The sequence below is a fragment of the Parambassis ranga genome, chromosome 21, assembly GCF_900634625.1.
Source record: "Parambassis ranga chromosome 21, fParRan2.1, whole genome shotgun sequence".
NCBI classification, from domain to species: domain Eukaryota; kingdom Metazoa; phylum Chordata; class Actinopteri; family Ambassidae; genus Parambassis; species Parambassis ranga.
In genome coordinates, this window is record NC_041041.1 from 21,062,817 (window position 1) to 21,076,922 (window position 14,106).

Here is a 14,106-nt window from a genome sequence, read left to right on the forward strand (position 1 = left end):
TAGCCCACAAAGAAAGGCAGAACCTCCATGCTTTCCTACTTTCCTATGACAGACCTGGGCAAAATATAGCTTGTGGGCCACAACCACCCCCCAGGCCCTTTATGTGGCCCACATTTGCAGTCCAGCCCACACATACAAGAAGAACAATCAGCCAGAAATCCATAAAAAGTCAACAGAACTGAGCTGTTGCTGATCCTAGAACTCTCTCTCTCTCCTGCTGGATTCAGGTCAGGTTCTAATATTTCTGACCTCACCTTCAGATATCTGGGATTTGGTTCTTTGAATTTCCTTAGTTCAAACAGTAATATTTCTATTGAGCTACCTTTACTTTATGTCTTCAATCTGCCCTGGTTGTGTGAGCAGACACTTTCCAAGATACAAAGTGCTCACCTGAAAGGGACACAGACTTGTAAAGGACAGGGAAGTAAACAGGAAATGACAGCAAAGGACTCTACTTCAATAACTCTACTCTTTATACAGGAAGATACCATAAATGATGGTGAAAAAGGACTAGAGAAAATAACTGCACATTTCTGGGTCACAGTGAAATGTTGGTAATGTGATGAGTGGGTCATAGTTTATTTTGAAAATCTATACCATTCTTGTGCCTGACTTCCTGTGGCATGGCTACTTTAGTACACAGAGCGTATTTTTAGCCACAGCTGAATGGTCTGCACTTATATAGCGCTTCTACCTACACAAGTGCTCAAAAGTGCCTCACATTCTCCCGTTTAAGTGCACTGGTATGTGTATGGTGCATCCTCCAAAAAGGAACTTCAGGTCTTAGCCAATGGATATCTCCACACATAGCCAGAGACTGGGATTGAACCAGTGACCTTACGGTTAGTGAACAACTATAAGGTTGTCATAAGGGTTGGTAGTGTTGGGTTGAAGTTGTCACTTTTAAGTAAACAAAGCAGCTGTTTGTTAAATTTAAATGTTCACAATAACAGTGAAGATCTTAGAACTTAAATAATCTCAATTTGAAATATTGTTATTATAAAGACATTTCTAATATTTCGAAAAGAATTGTGGATTGACACAAGCATCTATTAAGTTGTTGACACGCACCGTTGGCTGCCTAGCTGACATATGCTGCAGATTGACAAGTTAAAAAACCATCAAGTACACAAATGGTGCTGTGTTGCGTTGTATGCCCATTTGTTTTCCTTGGTTACAGCCACCTACGCGCTGCTCCTCTGGTGTTACCCTGACAAGTCCCCTGCTGCAGTGTCAGTCATAAGTCACTCATATACCAAGCCATCTTGTTGCCTTGTGACAGCCCCAACTATAGTGAGCAGTCTTAACACTGATGCGTATGTGTGGGAGGCCCATCTGCCAATCACTGCAAAAGTCTCGTAGGCTGTGTCAGTGCCTAAGATTTTTACCAGCATTTGTTGGTTTGTTGTTTATTTGCTGTGGAGGTTGGTGGAATTTTGGTTCTGCATCACATTTACAAATGTCTAAACTTTTTTTTTTTTTTTTACAAAATGATGACTTTTTTCAAATAATATCAAGATCTAATACTGGAATAATATTATGGTTCATATTAAAGAAGGTGACATAGCATATCTTGATATCTGCTTGGAAGTTTGTTTCAGCCAAAGTCTGTCCGACCTGTGAAGCTGGCCTGGTGTAGTCTTGGGTTTTAAAGATTCTCTTGAGTTTTTCTGATACTCTTGACACATGTCTGCTGACGATTATCTTTCTTTGCTGGTTGCTGTCCCCTGCTTTGTTGTATGGGCAGCAGTGGCTCAGTGGTATAGCAGGGTTGTCCAATAAGCGGAAGGTTGGTGGTTTGATCCCAACTCCTCCCTAGTCACTGCTGTGTGTCCTTGGGCAAGACACTTTACCTGCAGAGCCTCCAGTGTACTCACTGGTATATGGTGCTCTTTGCTGGGCTGCCTTAAGCAATTTCCCCATTGTGTCCTATTTAGGGCTTTGACCAACGTCCATTTGGGACATCCACATGTTTGAAGTCCTTTCTTGCAGTTGTTTGTTTTGTTTTCCCTCTGTCCCTGTGAGAACTGTTTGTGCTCTGTGCTGCCGGGTTCTGATGACTCCCAGCTTGTGCTCCTGTGTGTGGTTGGAGTCAGTAAATACTGTGGGTGTTTTGTGTTCACCTCAATATTGAAGCTTCTGTCTTTTTCAAAGTGTATTATCCAGTCCAAAACACTTAATTGTTCTGCCTATTGTCCTCCTAAGTGAGGTCCAGTTGTCCCGCCACAAGTTGGACTGTGTGATTATGAAAGACAGATGAGATTGAGGTTTATGTCTTGTATATTTATAAATATTATAGGAATCAGTTGTAGTGTCTAAATGTTTTATCACACTGCCTGACATGGAGTGTGTGTGTCGCATTTTATGTCGCAACCTCTCCTCTCTGTCTGTCTCACACACAGTAGAAAGCAGCAATGCAGTAGTCTAATGTTTGAATACAGTTAAAAACAACAATGGTGCTCACTGGAAAAGCAACAAAAGTGTTACAGCTTGTGAGTGATAAGCTCCTGTTCAACAAGTACAAACTTCAGCAACAGATGTGCATGTTATTTTTTTTTTTAAAAAAAAGGAACAAATCACTCTTTGTGACAAAATTGGTCAGTAAGAGCATTAATAAATAAAACAATTCAAAAAAAATATCAATAATTGAAAATATATTGATTACTCACATTGCGATAAATTATCACATTTATCACAATATATATATATATATATATTTGCATTGTGGATTTTGCATTTCCGTGACCCTTCTTGGCCACCATAATTTCACCTCTGAGTAAAATCAGTGTTGTGTGGGACGTTAAAAAAAGGTCAAAACACAGACTCAAGGCCAGACTGGAGGCCAAAGTAATGCCATCCAGAGAGAAAATGTTATCAGATAATCTAGTTCCGAGATGTTTGGGTCCAAAAACAGTTTTGTCTGACCTCAGTTTTGTCTGAGTTTAATAGTAAAAAATTGCAGGTCATCCAGTCTTTTAAGTTCTTTAGACATGCTTGTAGTCTGACTAGCAGCTCTGTTTCTTCAGGCTTCATGGATAAATAAAGCTGGGTATCATCAGCATAACAATGAAAATTTATGCCATGCTTCTGGATGATGTTTCCTAAAAGGAGCATAGAGGGTGAACGAGATTGGTCTGAGCACTGAACCCTGTGGAACACCATGATTAACATTTGTATGTGAGAAGAAGACATCATTAACATGAACAAAGTGATAATATATCTTATACAATATTATTTAAACCAGCCTATGGTGCTGTCCCTGTACTCCTAATCTCACGTTCTAATCTGTGTAGTAACATGCTGTTATGGTGTCAAAGGCAGCACTGAGATCCAGTGGAACGAGTACAGAGACGAGTCAACGGTCTGATGCCATGAGGAGGTCATGTGACTTTACCCAGTGCTGTTTCTGTGCTGTGGTGGGTTCTGAATCCAGACTGGAACACTTCAAACAGACTGTTCCTATGCAGGTGGTCATTTAGTTGATTTACAACAACCTTTTCAAGTATCTTAGAAATAAAGTTGAGGTTGGAGATCGGTCTGTAGTTTGCTAAAATGTCTGGGTCCAGTGAAGGTTTTTTAAGTATAGGAATGATCACAGCAATTTCAAAAGCCTGTGGTACATATCCTGTTGCCAGAGGCAGGTTGATCTGGCCTATAATGGAGTCTCCTATCAGAGGAATAACATCCTTGTGGAGCCGAGATGGGATGGTTGTAGCTGGTTTAGATTTACTGATGCTGGTGGTCAGCTCGGGGTGGTCTATGGGCACGAAAGCAGTCCAGAGCTAGATTAGGAGAAACAGGAACACAGCATGGACACAGAAACAACACAGTATGGACCAACGCAGACAAAGGGGAGCACATATGCAAATAAGTTGTTGTATGTAAATGTAATTCCAGATGTACAGTTGACTCAAAAAGCTGAAAAACATATAGTCACATTGTCAACAATATTAACTCGAAGATTATGTATAGTAATATTCCTGGTTAAAGTGGTAGAGCCTGTAAGCATCTGAACAAAAGGCTGATGTACTCTGCAAATTATGTTCTATTTGAGCACACACTAATATATTCCATATTTTCTAACCGTCAGCACTCTGCACCTTTCTGAAGTGGAGTTCATGAGAAGTTGAACAAGTGGAGAATAAATCTCGTCAACACACACACGCACATACACATACATATACACAGTGAACAGGGAATTGTATTGTTTGTCTGGGGAGGTTTTCCACCATCATGAATAGGGATGAGAGCAAGGACTCTGCTGTGGAACATTTAGCGAGCAAAGGAGAAATCATCCACTCTATCCGCTAAGTGTACAAACAGTAGAGTGTGAGTCACTTTCAACACGAGGATGTGTATTTACACTTTGTGTGTCCGTATGTAGTGTTTGTTTGTTTGTTGGCATGAGAGTCATTCACATTAATTTAATACAAACCAGAGTCTGAATCTGTTATAGCAACAATTCGACTGGGGCCTCCGTACTGGAACAGGAGGGCCGGGCTCTCATTGAAATTCAAATGTCTTCACAACGTGTTTAATGACAATTTCATCTTCAGGAGATTTGCTTCATGTGATGTATAAAAAAATGAGATGCAAGGAGAAATGGGGAAAACACGGGTGCCCAAGTGCATGCTCTGCTGCAGTTTATAGATCCCTCTGATGAACAGAATTGTGTTTACGCTTGGCATCATGTCAGCCGTAACTAACGTTGACATGCTCGACTACTTCTGCTATTAAGATTTAAAATAAACAAAGAGCTTTCAGGATCAATCAATGTGTCTTTTCTAGAATTAATAAGAAAATGGCATACCGCATGGTTATAAACATCGACATAAGATGCTTTCTTGCTGTTTCTATAGTTAACCAAACTCTGTTGTTGTTGTGCTCTGAACCTAACGACAACACGTTGACACACGTTGTCTTCAGTATATGCTAGTTTCAGAAATGGCTGCAAGACATCTTGTCATGATGCACAGAAGTCAGTGGACACTGTGCAGATGCCGTCTTTCCTCCTATTACTTCTGAAGGCTACAAGCTGTGAAAACACACTGTGCTGTTTGAAAACCTGTGAATTCTCTGGAGTTTTCTATATTTCTGAATAAATATGACACAAAATAGCAGATTTTCTTACCATGTCCTGAAACTAGACAAAGAGGAGGCAACCAAGCAGAGACAGAAATTTGATACTTGGTTCTTCATTAATTTAGAAAAACCATCCAATATTGTATATCAATGGAAAGTATAGGCATTTTGTTTAGACGAATGCTGCATTTTTTCATAATAAACTTATCCCATCTGTGAAGCATGGTGGTGGTAGTATCATAGGTTTGGGCCTGCACCTGAACCAGAACAGCTTGCCATCATTGATGAAACAATGAATCCTGAATTACACCAGTGAATTGTTAATATTATTTCCGCTTTATTGGATTTGGTTTTTCTTGGTGTCCTTAAGATAAGATAAGATAAGATAAAACTTTATTAATCCCGAAGGAAATTCTTGTGCCAGAGATATCAAGTTACATTAAATGCAGTTAAGTACAGAGTATGACTATATGTCACTATATTCCAAATTAGAGTACAGTCCTTGTGTGATACATTATTTGTCTCCCTTGTCTTGTTAAAGTGCTTTTAAAAATAAAAATGTGTATACATATAGTAGTAAATAAAAATAGAGGACTCTGGTTTTTCACAGACATATTCTCTAGATTATAAACCATTTGTGCAGGTGGGTTAAACATCACAATGCAAATGATGTTGCTATGGAAACTTAGTCACAGAAAACATAGATACCTGTCTCAAAGTCAAGTCTGTAGGTATCTTTTTTTTATAGTCCACACATGTGGACACATTATGTCATGTTTATGTTTAAGGGCATATTTGTTTACCAGTTACATCATTGCATTGCTGTTTCATTACAAAGACCGCTTCTAAACATATAATTCTTCACCCTGGTAGTGCATGAGGTGGATTCTTTACAGCCCAACATATCCAATGTGTCATTTCACATTGGCAACAAAGGAATGATTTCTTTGAGGAGTCCACAAACTCAACTCTAAGAGCTAAAGAGTAGGACATCACGATAAACAGGAAGTCTTTTACAGCCTGGACCATCCCTTTTAACAACTGTTGGTACAATGCTTCAGACCTCTACAGACCAAGTCTTGGAGGATGCAGCACCTCAGTCTGGGCATAAATCATGTGCTAAGACTGTGTGAATAAATAAGGGTGAAACATGTAACCATGGTAGTCAAGAATGGAGTAAAATGCAGGATAGAATACACTATACACTATACTGTACATAGTATAAATGAATGTGGTGCAATCCATTATCCACATATGATATGAATTTAAAAAACAAAACAACCAGACAAAAATACATATTAGAAATTATTTAGTATTTTTTCAAAAAATAAATTTTATTTAATTAATTTATTTAACTTAATTATTTAATTTATTTAATATTTAACAAACTTACGCAGCAAATTTGACTATTATTTTTAAATAATTGAACATGACACACAGGGGGATTTAGGTACAACTCACCAGGTTTTAGTCCAGCATCCTTTCAGCATCCCTAACAGATACGTTCCTCCTTCCACTCCTTTCTTGTCTCAGGGGAATAAAGAGCCAATATTAAATGTCCATCCCAACACTCAGCCAACATATTCATGTTAAAGAAAGTCTACAGAGTCACAGAATATTAAATAGTGTAATATTTCGTTATGGAGAAATGATCAATACATCACAAAAACCTCGTAGGATCTTGAAGGCCATGCCTTCATTTTGCAGCGACGTGTGTGAATGTGGGTAACACTTTAATGTATTCTTTGTGCAGTTCCCTTCATGTCGTGTGTATCCTGTCCTTCACCTCTCTGCAGCTGACTTCCTATTTCCTGCCCTGCTCCTTTTCATCTGTCGTCTTGATTATTTACCCTTTTCTAACAGTGATGGGTTGCCATGGTTCCACTTGTCCTGCTAAAGCTCTGGGTGCGTTTTTGTGTTTATGATGTCAACAGCCTTGGCAGTCAATACTTGGATGACTGCAGTTAAAAAAAACAAACAAACAAACAAACAAACAAAGACAAAAGAAAAAAAAAGAGTTTTTCAGGTCCGGGCAACATATGAATTCATTTGGCCCTTTGTTCACATTAATTCTGCTGATCATACAAACTATGATTAAAACAGTACTCTTTTCGGTGCTGACATAATTAATAAATAACATAACTTCTTAACAAGCAGTGGGACATGGGTACCCTAAATGAAAGCTTTTAGACTAATGCTCATCATATTTCTGAAGTGATGAATGATCAAATTAGACTTTCTGCTATTACTGACTATTTTATATAAGAAATATTTTTTTCTTAGCGGATGCCTGTTTTATTTTAAACAGCTACAAGTTTCATTGTATGAAAAATGCTTTTAATTGATTGGTTGATTGATTGATTGATTGATTGGAAATAACATTAATAGCTGGTAAATCCCAATGGCAAAATAATAACAGTTCAATAGTGAGAGTAAGAGTATTTCTGCACACACAGTGTGTAGACTTAAGAAAACCACTTATCAGTGAGGCTGATCAGAAAAAAAGACTATGGTTTGCAAGGAAGAATAAAGATTGGACTCAATGGAAAAAGGTCACATGGTCTGATAAGACCCTGTTCTGTGGTGATGGGAGCATCAGGGTAGGAAGACAGATAGATGAAGTGATGCGACCATCATGCCTAGCACACACTGTATCTGCCTGTGGGGGCAGTGTTATGATCTGGGGTTGGCTCAGTTCATCTGGTCTGGTTTCAGCAAGGTTATGAGATCAGCTGAATAAGCCAGTTTTCCATTAATGGATGTTTTTTTTCTTTGATGGCTTGGCCATATTCGAAGATCACAATGACAGGATTCACCTGGCTCACATTGGGAAACAGGAGCATGAGATATCATTTTCACAAATGGATTTGCTAACACTGAGTCCAGACCTGAACCCTATTGAGAATCTCTAGTATGGTCTGAGAAGATTTTGTGTGTCATTCATATTGGTAAACTTCAACACCAAGTTAAACAGTGCACAAATTCACACATTTGTCTCCAGTGTGAAGCCAAACAAAATAACCTTACGCTATTCAGTATTTTTCACAAATTTTCTTCTAGCAGATTTTTTTTTAGATGGTAAACTAATAACATAACTTAGTGGCATTGACAGGAGTCTCTGTATGTGTGTGGCAGCTGACAAAAAGGGTCAGAAGTGTGTTCAGAAAGTGCATATTTGAACTTGTTTTGGACGGCTGCTGTAGCAGAATTAGCTGTACTGGCATTCACCCCCTGCGGTGCCACAGTGGTCAGACAGGTGTTGTGTATTTCAGGTGGTTTGTTGATACCTTGGCTTATTGCTGCTTAAACAGCTGAATAGAAACGTATGGGGGGGCTTGCTGCGGTTTCATCTTTTTATCGCTCTCCAGCAGCAGGCATAACTAAACGAGTCCATCTGAATGTGTCAGTCACACTTTACCTCGCCTTCCAGATCAGCTCGCAGTTCAGCCACGGTGATGAATATCCTGATAGGGGTGGCTGCAGTCACATTTGCTGGTGATCAGTCATTGAATTGTTGAAAAGTGGCAATACAATGAATTTTACAGCTGCAAGGAAAGCATTCCATCTCCATGTAGTCCCAGTATTGATTACATGTGGCTGTTTGCATGCTGTATTTTGAAGTGATGGGATTACTATGACTTTCTTGGCCGTTTGTACTCAAGTATTATATATTTATTATTTTTATTGGATTATAGTCATGGTTGTAACAAAGTGAGGGTAATTTTAATTATTCTGGGGGGTGAGCTTAACGACTGCCTCTCCTGCTCTTCTGTAGAGATTGACTGCTTACCCTCCATACATTTGTCAAGGGGGGATTATTAAGAGAGAAATTAGTATTTTGAATATTAAAATGACCAATCTATATTTACCTGCTACATTTAGATTTAAAAAAACTTAAAACTTAGGACATAATATGCAACATGAGTCAGACCACATCAATTAAAAAATAAACACTTGTCATGCAGGGTAATATTACTCTTTTGATCTCAATTATATTCCATTAAAAAACTAAACTACTAAAATCATTGTTTGATTGATTGATTATAGAATCCTGCATGCTGGCTATAGGCCTGTGTATCTAGCAACTATATAACAAGCTAAATGTCTTGCTCAACTTCACATTATCAGTTTTCATTCTTCTTAAAACATTTAAGCATTCTTTCCTCCTAATGCTCATATTAGGTCGCACTGGCTGCCACAATTTTTAAAAGTTTTGTTGACACATTCTGGTTGTTGCTACACATAAAGCAAGATGGTTTACTTTCTAGCTACTTCCATCACCATTACTTATTTACCATTACTTATGCAGTCAGTGGGGATGCAGTCAGTCTTCTACACAGTGCTTATGATCTGACTCCTCTTTCTCCTCTTCTCATCACAGATCAACTAAAACTCACCCAGGACCTGTTGTTCATTTGAGCGACAGCCCGAAGGATGAAGGAAAGGTGAGTGTTGGCAGATGAAAGCAGCACTCACTACATCACCTAGACTAATGTCAAAGCCAAGGCTCGGACCTGCTGGAGTTGTCTTTCTTATTGTCTGCCTCCACACAGTGAATAGGTGCAAAGATTTTTAACCGTTAAGTCATTAATTAATTAATTAATTAATTTTATTCCATTTATTAACTAGAGTAAAAAGACACCCCTTAAATATGACTAAATAAAGCAGACTTGAGAAAAATCTGTATTATTAACTGTGGTTTATGTTATTTTATGTCTCATCAGAATAATAGGAAGTTAGGCTATTTAAGTTAAATAATTGATGAAAATCATTAATATTTGTTGTTTGCTGGATTGGATCATGCAAATACAGTATATGTTTGGGTTCAGTGGGTTTGTTTGTGTGTTTATTTGTTTGTTTGCTGTGCTGTATTGTGTTAGTAGCTGTAGTAGGATTTTATATATTTGTACCCAGCCACTAATCAATATCCCTTACTCCTGGAAGTGGATCCATTTGTTTCTTCCTGCTCCGTAACACCAGAGGTTTGCTCAAGTACTTGATGATGAGAAGAGCGGACAGCGGTGCAGCCAGCAGTCACGCACATCCATGCACAAAATTCGCAAACATATACTGAACCATGGGCACTGTACCATGTAGTTCAATATTATATTATATAGATCAATAGAAGATAAATAGATAGATAGATATTCTTTATTGATCCTGCAAGGGAAATTGTTATGTTAAAACAGCAAGTACGACCAAGGATTCAGTGGAGGGCATGTTGGTTGGCCTAAATGAAAGGAAACATGAGTAACGGGACTGTTTTCAAAATGTAATTAGTAGAAAGTACAGTGTGAAAATGTAACAAAGAGAAGTAAAAAGTAGGCAGGAAAATAAATAAGTGCAGTGTAGCATCTATCACAGGCACTATGACTATTGAGCTCAATTCTAGAGTGGCAGTCTCTGAGGCAGGTGCGACAGCCATGGATTGTAGTGTTTTCTTTTTGCCTGACCTTGTGTGGAGATAAATGCCTTCAAAGGTATGTTTCAGCATCACAAACTACAATTATTATCATCATATGGATGGCAACACTGTGTAAAATTGAGACTTGGGCTGTTCGGGGTGCACCCCACTTCACCCCCATTGACAGATAGGTAAGACTCCCATGGACATTGGTTAAATCAGTCTACAATAGGCTCACTCTAGCTTAATTTCCCACCATAGATTCACACCCCAACCTTCCTTTCGTTGATTTAACTCCAACTCCTGAAGTATTCTATGGCTCACTGAGAGAAGATCCTTTTAGCTGTGTAGTGTCTCTTCTATTGTTTCTCTCACATCCTTTGTTTCCCCTCTGTGCTTCTGCTTTTCACTTATGCACACAGAAGGAAGAGGTGTGAGGCTGGAGTTTTTTCAGGGTCAAGTTTCAGTCAGATTGGAAAGAAAAGTGGCAGGTGAAGGTTGCTGTGAAAGAGAGGTCATTGAATAGTATATTGATTTTCCCAATAGACTTCGCTGCTTCTGGGAGAAACTAGACTTGACAAGGTGTGAAGAGATAAAAATGCTGAGAGACGCTGTCACATTCTGCAGTCACTCCCTGCAACAAAAAATGTCCTTTAATCTTGCAGTAGGCAATTTTAAGTTACATACTCTAAAGGCTAATCTGGCCACTAAATCTGGCCATAACTTCATCAGTGCCTTTCAGTGCTAGAAAACTGTTTGCATAAATAATTACTAAATTTTTCAATTTCATTTATACATTTTCATAAGATAAGATAAGATAAGATAAGATAAAACTTTATTAATCCCGAAGGAAATTCTTGTGCCAGAGGTATCAGGTTACATTAAATGCAGTTAAGTACAGAGTATAAGAGTATAAGTGTCACTATAATCCAAGTACAGTACGCAGTATGAGCACAATATATGATACATGGATACAAATATGGAGATGTAAGGTGCTAAGTAAACAAAAAAATAGACCAGTGGAGGGAATGACCGTGATGCCTGACATGATTATCTAGCGCTTCTCCCTACAGAAAGGGGAGGAGTTATACAGTCTGATGGTCGCTGGCAGGAAGGACCTCCTGTGGCGTTCTGTGCTGCTCCTCGGTAGTCTCAGTCTACCCCTGAATGTGCTCCTGTAGGACAGCAGTGTGTCATGCAGGGGGTGAGACATGTTGTTACGGATACTGAGGAGTTTCCTCAGTATCCTCCTCTCTGTCACCTCCACCACAGACTCCAGCTCCACTCCCAGTACCGAGCCAGCCTTCCTAATGAGCTTGTTGAGTCTGTTGGTGTCGGCCGTCTTCATCCTGCTGCCCCAGCACACTACAGCGTAGAAGATGACGCTGGAGACCACCGAGTGGTAAAACATCTGCAGCATGGTCTGGCAGACGTTAAAGGATTTGAGTCTCCTCAGTAGATACAGGCGACTGTATCCACAACGTCCACGTTGGTACCCTTGATGCTAACCGGGTTTGGGAGTGTCTGGTGCTTCCTGAAGTCCACCACCAGCTCTCTTGTCTTTGTGACATTCAGCTGCAGATGGTTCTGTCCGCACCACTCCACAAAGCTGTCCACCACACTCATATACTCCGCCTCCCGACCTCTGCTGGTACAGCGCACAATGGCAGAGTCATCCGAGAACTTCTGCAGGTGGCAGGACTGTGAGCAGTGTCTGAAGTCCAATGTATAGAGTGTGAACAGGAATGGAGACAGTACTGTGCCCTGGGGTGCCCCCGTGCTGCTCACTATCGTGTCCGAGACGGTGTTCCTCAGCCTCACAAATTGTTGTTGACCTGTAAGATAGTTAGTGATCCAGATGACCAGTGGGGTCTCTACCTGCATGTCCAGGAGCTTCCTATTCAAAAGGGCAGGCTGCACGGTGTTAAACGCACTGGAAAAATCAAAGAACATGATTCTAACAGTGTTACCTGCCTCCTCCAAGTAGGTGTGTGCTCTGTGCAGCAGGTAGATGATGGCGTCCTCCACTCCAATACGGGGCTGGTAAGCAAACTGCAGGGGGTCCAGCGATGGTTCCACAACAGCACGCAGGTGTTTCAGGACCAGCCTCTCCAGAGACTTCATCACATGTGAAGTCAGAGCAACTGGTCTGTAGTCGCTGTGTGTGCTTGAATGTTTGGTCTTGGGCACAGGAACAAGGCATGTTGTCTTCCACAGGGCAGGGACAGTCATCAGGCTCAGACTCAGGGAGAAGATGTGCTGGAAGACCACACACAGCTGTGTGGCACAGTCCCTGAGTACTCTGGGGCTGAGTCCATCCGGTCCTGCAGCTTTTCCCGGTCGTAGGCGACTGAACTCCCTCCTCACATCTTCTGTGGTGATGGTAACTGTGGACACAGAAGAGCAGAGAGAGAGATCTGATGGGGGAGGGGGGCAGGGAGGCTGGGGGGTTGTTAATGGAAGGTGGGGTAAGGGGGGCAGGGTGATGTTATTGATGGGGAGGTGAGACTGGTTAGTATGGTTAGGGGGAGGGGGAGGAGGAGGAGGTACATTGTTGTTATAGACAGGTGTTAATGGTGCATCACAGGGAGGGGGAGGGTGGTCAGGGAGTGGACTATCAAACCTGTTGAAAAACAGGTTCAGCTGGTTGGCCTCCTGCAGATCTCCATCCATCAGCTGGTCCGAGATCCTATTGTGGCCGGTGATGGTTCGCATGCCACTCCATACCTCCCTCAAGTTGTTCCGGGCAAGTTGGCTCTCCAGCTTCCTCCTGTAGCTCTCCTTGCCCTCTCCAATCTTCTCCTTCACCTCTGCCTGGACCCTCCTCATCTCCTCTCTGTCTCCACTCAAGAAGGCTGTCTTCTTTCTGTTGAGTGATGCCTTGATGTCCTTTGTCACCCATGGTTTATTGTTTGGAAAGCAGCGTATTGACCTGGTGGGGATTAGAGAATCTGTACAAAAATTAACATATTCTGTGATACAGTCTGTGAGTGTGTCTACATCCTCACCGTGGGTGTCACAGAACACATCCCAGTCAGTCACCTCAAAACATCCCTGCAGGGTCTCCAGGGCTTCCGGTGTCCACCTCCGTACAGTTTTGGTGGTCACCGGCTGCCGCTGTACTGCTGGTATATACTGGGGTTTGAGGTGGACTAGGCTATGGTCTGATCTGCCCAAGGGAGGGAGAGCTATGGAGCTGTATGCCTCTTTAACATTAGCATACAGTAAATATAGAGTTTTATTTTCTCTTGTTTTACAGTCCACAAACTGCTTCAAAGTGGGCAGAGTTGATTTCAGATTAACATGGTTAAAATCGCCAGAAATCGCTATGAAGGCATTAGGGTGCTGGGTCTGAAGCCTCGCGGTCACAGAGCTGATGACGTCAGTAGCCCGCGACGCCTCAGCCGAGGGAGCAATGTAAACAACGAGTACAATGGCGTGAGAGAACTCTCTGGGCAAATAATATGGACGTAGACTTACCGCTAGCAGTTCAATGTCCGGGCTGCACACACGCTCCTTTACCGTAACGTGTCCAGGGCTGCACCACCGGTTGTTCACGTAGAGCGCAAATCCCCCTCCTTTCTTCCTGCTGCTCTCGGTGCAGTTCCTGTCCACCCGTA

General features: G+C 41.0%; 1 protein-coding gene across 2 annotated transcripts in view; it reads left to right on the top strand.

The window, feature by feature from the left end:
- The window catches only part of stxbp5l (syntaxin binding protein 5L), a 160,573-nt gene that overhangs the window by 81,187 nt on the left and 65,280 nt on the right, over window positions 1-14,106 (top strand). For both annotated transcript variants that reach the window (XM_028394267.1, XM_028394268.1), the window contains exon 6: window positions 9,464-9,527. In XM_028394267.1, coding sequence (XP_028250068.1) covers window positions 9,464-9,527 — 64 coding nt within the window. The remainder of the gene's footprint in view (window positions 1-9,463; window positions 9,528-14,106) is intronic.